Raw genomic sequence first — 10,052 nt, forward strand, 5'->3', positions numbered from 1 at the left:
AGCTCCGGGTGCGAGGGGAAGAGCCCTGGCCGGCTCCCCTGGGGAGGCGAGGGCAGCGGGGTGGGCCAGGCGGCGCTCGGCCGCCTTCCGCCACGACGGCCGGGCCAGAAACCGGACCTGAAGAGCCGAGTCTGCCTTAGGCAGGTCGTGGCCCTGAAGTGGGTTAGCCGTTTCCCTCCGAGCGGCGCGATCTGGTTCGGCCCTCGTGTATCCGACACTTCTGAACCGCCGACCTGTTCCCCTCGCCACTGCTTTCACACTCGCTGCCGGTTATTGTCAGCGATGTTGTACATGCTGCGCCGTTTTCCTGGCCGGCCCCTGCGTGGTTCTACAGGAATACACCGTCACTGGCCGCAACAGCACCTTTAACTGTTTGAATAGTTGGAAGGGAGATAATAAATTAGTTTAGGCTGTAGTCATATGTTTTATAACGCTGGAGGACACTTACCTCATGTGTGTCTTCACAGGCATGCCCTGTGTGAAGAATTCCGAGCGTGGCTTTCTGCTGTGACCCAGATCGAGCTGGAGCCAACTGTTGACATCTCCTGTGCTAAATATGAATATACTGGTCAGTCTATAAGCAATCCTTTCCCTAAAGCTTCTGTGGGTGTGTAGGAAAGGAAATGTCTACAGAATACCTAAGTACATAACCCACCCCAACCCCTTTCTAGTTCCAGAGGGTCCTAGAAGCTATCAGCAGCAAATCAAAGTCTCAGAAAACAAAGTATAAATGATGGAAATACTGTTGCTGTAGTTCCGTTGCTGGTGGCTTTAACTGGGCCCAGTGCTGTTGCAAGCCCCCACCTTTTTGGAGGTGTGCAGCCCGTGTTTGCACGCCTGCTTCCATGCAAAAGGGTGACGTGTTCAGCTTCCAAATGCTACAGTTGAGTTTGTGAAGCCTGATGATAAAATGTCACCTTGATGAGTCCAGGTTACAACTGCACCTACCCTTTCAGTCCTGAAAAATCACTGTAGGAAGGGGGAAAATTTTTACTGCTGTCAGCTCTACTTTTTAAAAGTCTTTTGCACAACCAGTTGGTGGTCCAGCTTTTCTGTTCCCAGGGCTCCCCCTCCCCTCTATTCCAGCAACAAACCTACTCAAAGGGCAGCTCTGTATTTAGGAGTCAGAGCTTGAATGGTTATTTAAGTCGGGAGTCTCTGTCCACTGTGCCCAGTGGCAGCCGCGGGGGGGTGAGTGACGAGTTGTAACTGCCTGTACCTTCAGAGTGGGCTAATCTGCCGTTTGCGGTGCAATCCCGCAGAAGTTAATCTTGCAAATCTTGGGCTGGTGATGCTGACGAGTGAAAATGCAGTTCTTGGAAAGGGCGTGGTTTTTTCTTGATGTATCCTTGCGGGGACGAAGCTGGGAAGCAGTCTTGGCAATGAATCGTGCGTGTACTGGAAAGGCGCTACAGCAGCAAAACGTGTGTAATTGCAGATGTCTTGCTGTGCCACGATGACGAGCTGGAAGGTCGGAGGATTGCTTTCATCCTGTACCTCGTGCCACCCTGGGAGGAAAGCGATGGGGGAACGCTGGACCTGTATAGCACAGATGGTAAGCGCTCGGAGCTCAGCCTCGGGTGGCTGAAAGAGATGAAGCTTATGCGCCCCTTGCAGCAACTCTCTCCTCAAACAGTACAAGGAAGATAAAGAGTTTCTCCTTAGTCCAGAGAAGCTGATATACAGGTAAAATTTGCACCTTAGAGATGGGCTGTGGCAGTCTTTGCTACTGCAATGCTAATGGGCGACGGTAGAGAAAAAGGAGAAGCTAAAGAACAGGGGAATGGTTTTTTTTTTCCCCCCTGCTTTTTTGCAAGGGCCAAGAGTGGAGGCAGGATGGAGGTAATGCTTGGAACTCTAAAGCGATGGAGATGACTTCCCTTTCCAGCAACAGAAGCCTGCTGATTCCTCGACAAGCCCTTGCTCTGAGCACCATCCCTTAGACCCAGGTGTCTCGCCAGTCGCAATGTCATGAAGTCAGAGAGAAATGGCAGTTTCTAGAGAGTTCCAGTTCATATCTTAACCAGAGTATGTTTTCTTCCTCCTCAGAACACTTTCAGCCACAGCAAATCGTCAAGTCGCTAGTGCCTTCGTGGAACACGCTGGTTTTCTTTGAAGTGTCTCCAGTCTCTTTCCACCAGGTAAGGAGCTGTCTCTTGTTCATGTTCTGGTTCTCATTGTTGTGGTTACTCACTCTGTGTGTTGTTACAGTCCTGATGGGGAGGGAGAAGGGAAAGGGAGAAGTAACTCGTGCTAAGTGCTGTGTGTTAAAGGCAGGACGTCAAGGACTTTAAGGAGGACAAGAACTGACAAATCCAGCTTTAAACTGTCAGTCTAGCTTCATCACCTTGAGGGGAGGAAATTTCCATTTCTGCTTTGTGTTGCTGTCCTGGCAAGCCACTGCTGTGGATTTGGCTGTGGTGACGAGAGAGGTTGTTTGTTTGTTTGTTTGTTTGTTTTACAACCGCTCACATTTTTCATGCAGATGCCATGACTTTGCTCCAGAAGAGCTCCTCGGCACATCGCCTTGCCAATAGGGCGCTATGCGGACATGGCCATACCGCTTCTGTAACATAGATGTGGTAGCCCTACATAGGGCATAGCGTGGTGCCCTACAGTAGAAACGCTGATACAATTACGTAGTACTTCAGGGCACTTATCAGGAAGATGGCTGGAAACGGGATGAATAATCTGTGGAACTGCATGATACAAACACCTGACTGGAATCGGAAACTGCTGTGTATTTGAGAATACCACGGACTGTAACAAACAGGGCCAGAGAGCAGAAGGTTGGAGAGGAAGAAGATCAGTGATGTAGGTCAGGCATGTCCTCACCTAGACAGCTCCAGGCTTTACTTTTCTGTTATTTATGTCTCACAATTAATTAATTAACAGAAACATCTACTTGGTCACTGCCCTAATTGTTTTCAGGTAGTGATTTAATCTTGTCATAAAAATCCATGTTCCACTTAACCTTGTGACTGCCTCCTACTGACCTACACTTAATCCCACACATTAGCACTATTCAGAGTCCTGCCTCCGATACTGTTAGCACAGGCAATAACCTCAGCTTAAATAATAAACTTATTTTTAAAATAAGCATTAAGCTTAACTGGGAGTGCTGTGAATCAAAGCCTCCCAGATCTGGACCTCACTGGTTGTGCCCAGAGTATTTGCTGAAGCACTAAATCATTTCTTTGACCCGTTCGTCAGTAAAGCGTAGAGCCTGCGAATTACCGTTAGAGGACTGTGTGAGGGTCAGGCTGATACGAAGCCTTCACAGCACGTGCCAGCCTTAAAGCCCTCTCAAGACATGGGGCAAAGAGCATTTAGCCAATAGTTCCTAATAGAACTTCAGGTTTTGGACTTCATGGTGTACGCTTCTTCGGGAGGTAACAAAGCTGTGGGTGTTTGCTGAGCAGAGCAGGTCTACAAGCTTCCAATGGCAGGCAGATTTCTGGTTTTCATTTCCTAAGTGATTTAAGATTCAGTAGCCGTTCCAAATAACCTAGAACACCTCTAAGTCATGCAAGGAAAGGGCCACTACAGCTCTGTAACAAGAGCTAAAACCTTTTTGGAACACACACCTTTGTGTGTCTTCCTCCTGTTCCATCAGACTGTTCTAAAAAACAAAACAAACAAACAAAAAAACCAACCAGTGCAAAGCCTTTATGTGCTATTCAAAAATTCAGTTTGTGGCTTGCAAGCAGTCATAAGGGGATGGCTTTCTCTTCACGATGCCATTACAGCACAGCACCCTAGAATGTGAAATTGTTCAGTTTAGCCCGATTTACCTCAGTGCACCATCTGATGAAATCATGACTTAACGGTTTCCAAGGGTTTCCACAGACCAGGTTAAATGCCAGGACAGAGGGGTTGCTCTTAGTCTGACAGATAGGTAGACCTTTAATCCAGAGCCCAAAGCGTCAGGCAAATGCCCTTCATGATGGCTTGTATTACAGCACTTTTTAAAAATTAAAAGACAAAAAGGTAGACTGATGTAGTCTGCTGTGGCCCACAGATGCTCAGTGTTTTCTGAGTTCCCAGATTAACCCATGACATCTAATTTTTGCAGCCTGTGGTAGCTGGTTCTTCAACAGAACAAATGGTAGAAAACTAAAATATCATTACTTTTAATAACAGAATAACTCAAAGCTCTCAGAGAGAGGGAATGGATTCTGCTGGGAGCTTGGAGGAAAAGCTTGGACTGGGATTCTGGAAACCTGCAGTGGACTTGAGCATCAAAGTTTGCTTTAAGCCCTTTCTGTTAGCCAAGAATAATCCAGCCTGGTCTAGCCCTTGTCTGACTTCTCTGTGTACGCAGTAGGCTCTCTGGAGCCAGGTCCGTCTCCTGTGATGAGTCTACGTGGTGCCTGTTACAGCTGGTCCTTCAATGTTTTGTAGTCTAAACAGTAACATGCTGCTCAACGTTGTTCCAGGTGTCCGAAGTTCTGTCTGAGGAGAAGTGCCGCTTGTCAGTGAGCGGCTGGTTTCACGGCCCGTCCATAGTCAGACCGGCACGCCGCGTGGAAGCTCCCTTGCCCAGGAGCCCACACATCCCCTATGATGTGAGTAACAGGCCTACATCTGCTTATCTGCATTTCTATTTCTTTCATGTCCCTGGAATACCTGGTGCTTGGGGATGCTTTCATCTTTAACTTACCCCATTCTCTTTGTTGTTTCCTGTCCATAAATTTGTAGCTGGTTTCTTTCTTGCGTATCTTTCTTGGCTCTGTACATTTTGCATACCTACAATAGTGCAGAGAATGGCAGCAAATACTCGTGGTGCAATTAAAAAAAAAAAAAAAAAAAAAAGAGGAAGGTATGGAGTGTGTGTGGGGAGGAATCCAGCCCTGTGGCCAGCTGGGTAAGGGGGAATTGGGGAATCCTTTTTACTTTTGCAAATTCAGCATTCAAATCCATTTCCCTTCCAGCATGAAATCTTGTATGAGTGGATCAATCTAGTTTATTTGGACATGGACTGCCAAGCTCAAATTCAGGAGGAATTTGAGGAGCGATCAGAAATTCTCCTGAAGGATTTTCTTAAGGTGAGCCCAGTGGTTCAATCTGACGTGGTCTGCCAGAACAGGTTACAGGGCTGGCAGGTACCACATGTCATGCAGGCTGGGAAAGGGCTTGCTTGTTCGGCTGTCAACTAAAGCACCTTCTAGGTTCACTCCCTAAGGGGGAACGGACCAGATGACCTGGAGAGGTCCCTTCCAACCTCAGCCATTCTGTGATTCTGTGGGTGGATCCCCTCTGCCTGCCTGTACGCTGCTGCACAGGGACTCATCAAAAATCCAACACTTCCCTTCAACGTTCTTGTCTCCTGCAAGAAGCAAAGCAGAAGGATGGAAACACACGTCATCCTTCCTGCTTCCTAGCCTTGTGGTGACCGGAGTGCCCTTCCCTGTCCCTCAAGCTCTCGCAGCACTTGGGGAACTCGATCTGTGTGTGAACCAAGTGACCCATAATGGTTTTGCTTTACTCAAAAGGCTTTGCTTCTCAAGGCTGATTTACCTCTGGTTTACTGGCCGTCCATATCTCAGTGAAACTGCATTCTCACCCAGCAGACAATCGAGTAGCATTTGATACCTGTTGGTCGCTGGCATTGAAAAGACATGATGCCCACCCAGGCTATGCCCCTCAATTCAGCAGTCCTTAGGCGCCTCAAACACGTTAGATAAGGCACTCTAATTTCTTTCTGAGAGTAGACAACGGCTGCTTCTAGCACACCAAGGGAGACCTGGGAGCTAAATGTTAAAGTTTCTGCACTTTCTCTCCTAGAAAGAGAAATACCAACTACTGTGTGAAGCTTTGGAGAACAAAGACATCCAGTGGAGTAGGCGGGGGCCCGCTAATAAAAGGTGAGGAATGACAGCGCCCTGCACCTATTGATCAGGCCAAGCAGGAGCTGCCATGAGGCTGCACTGGTTGATGCTGCCCCCATGGACGTGGTCCTTGTTGGTTCTCCACTGCCGATACCTCTGCTGTCTTTCAGACTCTATGAGACAGCAGAGGAAGACGGCCTCCCTGACATCCTGAAGAAATTCCTGCAGTTCTTACGCTCCGAGGCCTTGTTTTTACTGCTTTCCAACTTCACTGGCCTAAAGCTGCACTTCCTGGCTCCCTCCGATGAGGATGAAGATGCTGGGGAAGGAAGAGCAGCAGACACCGCTGGGCACAGCAGTCCCAAACCTGAGCAGGAAGAGACTGACCACCACGCCGATAGCAATCCCCATCAGCCGGACCAGCCTGACAACATCCCTGAAGCACAAGACGGTGAGACGCAGAACGGTAAGTCGAGCAGCAGCAGCAGCGTGAAAGGACTTGAGCAGAATCCTGACCTTGGCAGCGGCATTCCCCATGGTTCTCATGGAACTAGCATTTCACCTTGTTCTGCGGCCAGCACAAGGCACCAGCACAAACAGGGGCTTGGCGCAGGTCAGACTGGGTATCCAAAATAAGTGACCGATGCAAAAGAATCTGGAATAAAATAACGACTAACTTGAAGATACCATTTTTGAACAGACTTAAGTCTTAAGGGTGGGACTTCTGGAGGAGTGAAGGCATGGGTGAGGAGGGGGGGTGTTAATTAATCGCCCGATAGTCTTTTGCCAGTAGTTACGCTCCTGCTTCATATAAAGTAGATTCTTGTACGAGACCAAATCAAAAGGAAGAAAGTGAACAGATCGGAAGTAAAGAGAATTAGGAAAACCAATACCTAAAACTAGGATTTAACCTTTCAGAAAATGCTGCCAGCCTAAATAACCACTTACTTGTCAGCAGTGAGATATCATTGCTATAAAAGATGAGATTAATTTTGGATTCATGAATTGGTGCCGTTTATTTAAAACGGTGGCTTTGAAGTTTAAGGGTAGAATTTATGAAAATGCTCATCTTGCGCTGAGTCAGGCAAGTTAGTGGACACTGGAATAAAAAGTAATAAAAACCCCAAGTCCTACTGAAAACCCCACCAGAACACTTGCCTGCTACAAAGGCTTTGTTTTTCTGATTTCCACGGCTAGTCATTTTGCCTCTTCTATCTGCCGTGTTCTCGCCGTGTGATTTTAAACTCGCATATGAGGAGGGCATAGCCGGGGGCTGCATGGATTGAAAACTGAGCTAGAGCAATGGGGGGGGGGGAGGGGGGAAGCGGCTGCCCCAGTTTCCGGTGTACCTCCTGGGATGGCACGTGAAGAGCGAGTTCAGAGCAATGTCCTTCACTGAAGCGTCTGGTAGTTTCAGTACTTCAAGAACAGATAGGTTGCTGGCTCTTGAAGTTTGGAGCGCTACTGTAAATCTGGGGGGCAAAAAACCCCAACAAACCGAAAACAAAAGGAGGAACTGGTTAAACCAACGCACATCGCAGCTTGGCCCCTTTCAAAGAGCAGATCTTGGCCTCCCTCCTCCGCACTGGTCAAAGGACGTCACTTAGGGCCACCTCCAGAAAAGAAGTTCAACACGAGATGTGTGGTTTTACTTTTTCTTCCCTTCACACTTTGCTGGGGATGGCAGACAGCTCCACAGGGGCATGGCAGCGCAGGGGCTCATCCCCTATATGCCTTGAGCTCAGCGGGCGTCAGCTATTGTACAGCTTCATTGTTTTCCCTGGCTTGTTTGTTCCCCCTTCCAGGCTCAGGTGCCCCTGTGTGTGCAGGGGAGCTGAGGCGCTGGACCCACGGGCACTATACGCTGGTCCACGACACTCAAGCAACAGAATTTGCTCTCGACCTGCTCTTCTTCTGTGGCTGTGAGGGTAAGCGGACAAAAAAGAGGTGTCGGACTCTCCCTACAAGGTTTGCGTAACGGAAGGGCTTCTGAATTCTCAGCAGTGCTACAATAGCCAAAATTTCCCTGCTTTTTCCTACACAGAAGGGCCCTGTAGACTTTTTCCTAGTCCTCGCGTCTGCATAAGCCCTGGTTTCAGTAGTCCTCACACAAAGACCGGGGATTGTGGCCTTGGGATCAGCTTTGACCTTTCCTGCTGGAGCCAGGAGGTGGCGCTTGGGCAGAGGGAAAGGCTGCGTCTCCCAGGCCTTTCCTCCCGCTAAGCAGCGGCTCTGGGCATGGTGGAGGGTCAGGTGGCCAGAACACCGGCTGAAAGCGTGCCGTTTCGCCCCTTTTCTCATCAAGATTATCACCGCCTCCAATTCACAAAGCCCGGGGTTTTCAAAAGTTACTTTAGACACATCTAGGCATTTTAGGTTGATTGCTAGTTAGATATAGTGGTGAAAACAAAAATCTAAACGTAAGCCTTTCGGACCAGCTGAGCCCAGAATGCATGGCCGAAACCACCTGGCACGCGCCGGTAATTATACTGAAAGCCTTTTGGAGACCTGCTAAGGCAAAACTGCTCTACACGTGACGAGCAGAGAGCCAAGCAACCTTAAATTGCCTGTCTGTGGTAAAAGGCAAATCTTGGTACATTTGCTTCGAGTTGTTTCCGATTTGGAAAAAAAAAAAAAAAAATAGACTGGCAGGAGGTAAACTGGGGAATGGTCCTGTATCCAGTAACTGTGGGGAGTGGGGTGGAAAAACGGCATCTCCAGGAAGGCTGGACGGAGCCTGGGCAGCGTTGACCTTTCTAAGAATCTTTCTTTTCTGATTTTAAGACTGGGATCCAGAATATGGCGGCTTTACTTCCTACATCGCTAAAGGTGAAGATGAAGAGGTAAGGAGCTCAGTCGCTAGCTGCAAATTAGATAAAGTTGTTGAGGGTGGAGAGGCATAATTACGCTTTGTCGAAATGCTAACGTAATCCTGAGGGTGCTCGGTATCGCAGTGGAGCCTTCCTGCCTGAATTACGGCTCGTGGGCGTAGCTCTGGCTTCAGCTTCAAGAGGCGAGCGTTCACCGTAAGGCTTAAGACTCGGGCCCGGACAGTGCCTCATGCCACCTGCACCTGGTGGCGGCTGGGAAGCCTCGGCCGGGCACAAGGCTGTAGCAGAGGCGATGCTTTTCCAGGGAGGTGCTGTTCACTAGGGTCACGTTTGGTATCAGTACTAGCGAGAGCGCTGAGCCATCATGCTAATAAGAAGTCCAGAATCCCTTGCTGTCTAATAAATGCTTCAGGTTGAGGGGTATTAAAATGAAAATAGTGACATAGTTCATTTTCTAACACCAGACCTTTGTTCTGACTAGCTTTTGAAACGGTTTCGTTTCTTCCCGGGAATGATATCAAAGCCATTTTTGTGAAACTAATTTCCCCTCTTACTTTCTTTCCTTCTAGCTGCTGACGGTGAACCCAGAGGACAACTGCTTGGCCTTAGTCTATAGAGACAAAGAAACGATGAAGTTTGTGAAATACATCAATCATTGTAGCTTGGCACGCCTGAAAAAGCATGCGAACAGAACGGGATTTTGGGATTTTTCCTTCGTCTATTACGAGTGATGGTGCGGAGTGTGACCATCGTCACACAGAAAATGGCGGGGAGCAGGGGGGGAGCAGGTCTCTGCCCGGGAGTTCAGCTGGGGCCTCTCTAAGCCCAGACAAACTTCGCTGATGCTAACTTCATCACACTGACACTAACTTCATACGAGCTGCTGCCACGTGGCGTCGAGGTGACTTTTTTAACTACACGCATGGAAATCCAGTCTTCTCCCGAGTCTGCTGTAACACGCACTCTCGCCTGCTTTTAATGCTACATGGAGGGGGTCGTCACACAACTGACAGCTGCTCTGTCAGCGTTCCAGCTGTTCTCTCATGGAAATAGCACGGTGGTATGCATCTCTAATCTGTCAGGGTGCAAATTACAACTCTGCGTTGCCCCAAGCTGGTGGCTGATTTTTATTTAAAAAAAAATAAATAAAAAAAAGGAAATGGGTCATTTAAATGCTTCAAACTCCGGTTGGGCAGGTTTTGCTATGAAATGCCCAAGATGTTTTCTGGGGCTTTACTGCGTTCACTGTTTGTAGAGGCAGAAATAAAGGAGCTGCCATGGGAAATAGGTTTTTCCAGCTGCACAACTCTCTGGAGTTGGGAAGATGGTGAGGCTATAAAGCTGCTGGCATTGAGAAGGACCTGGCACTGCACCAAGGAGCAGGACTTTA

General features: G+C 48.4%; 1 protein-coding gene across 1 annotated transcript in view; it reads left to right on the plus strand.

Annotated features, from left to right (window-relative positions):
* OGFOD1 (2-oxoglutarate and iron dependent oxygenase domain containing 1) overlaps window positions 1-10,052 on the plus strand; it is an 11,502-nt gene extending 1,450 nt beyond the window's left edge. The window contains exons 2-11 of the mRNA XM_009276795.2: window positions 468-568; window positions 1,439-1,555; window positions 2,050-2,141; window positions 4,440-4,568; window positions 4,935-5,048; window positions 5,788-5,867; window positions 6,002-6,297; window positions 7,637-7,759; window positions 8,616-8,674; window positions 9,232-10,052. Of these exons, the coding sequence (XP_009275070.1) occupies window positions 468-568; window positions 1,439-1,555; window positions 2,050-2,141; window positions 4,440-4,568; window positions 4,935-5,048; window positions 5,788-5,867; window positions 6,002-6,297; window positions 7,637-7,759; window positions 8,616-8,674; window positions 9,232-9,393 (1,273 nt within the window). The 3' untranslated portion in view covers window positions 9,394-10,052. The remainder of the gene's footprint in view (window positions 1-467; window positions 569-1,438; window positions 1,556-2,049; window positions 2,142-4,439; window positions 4,569-4,934; window positions 5,049-5,787; window positions 5,868-6,001; window positions 6,298-7,636; window positions 7,760-8,615; window positions 8,675-9,231) is intronic.

The sequence above is a fragment of the Aptenodytes forsteri genome, unplaced genomic scaffold (genome assembly GCF_000699145.1).
Source record: "Aptenodytes forsteri isolate BGI_AS27 unplaced genomic scaffold, ASM69914v1 Scaffold33, whole genome shotgun sequence".
In the NCBI taxonomy this organism is placed as follows: domain Eukaryota; kingdom Metazoa; phylum Chordata; class Aves; order Sphenisciformes; family Spheniscidae; genus Aptenodytes; species Aptenodytes forsteri.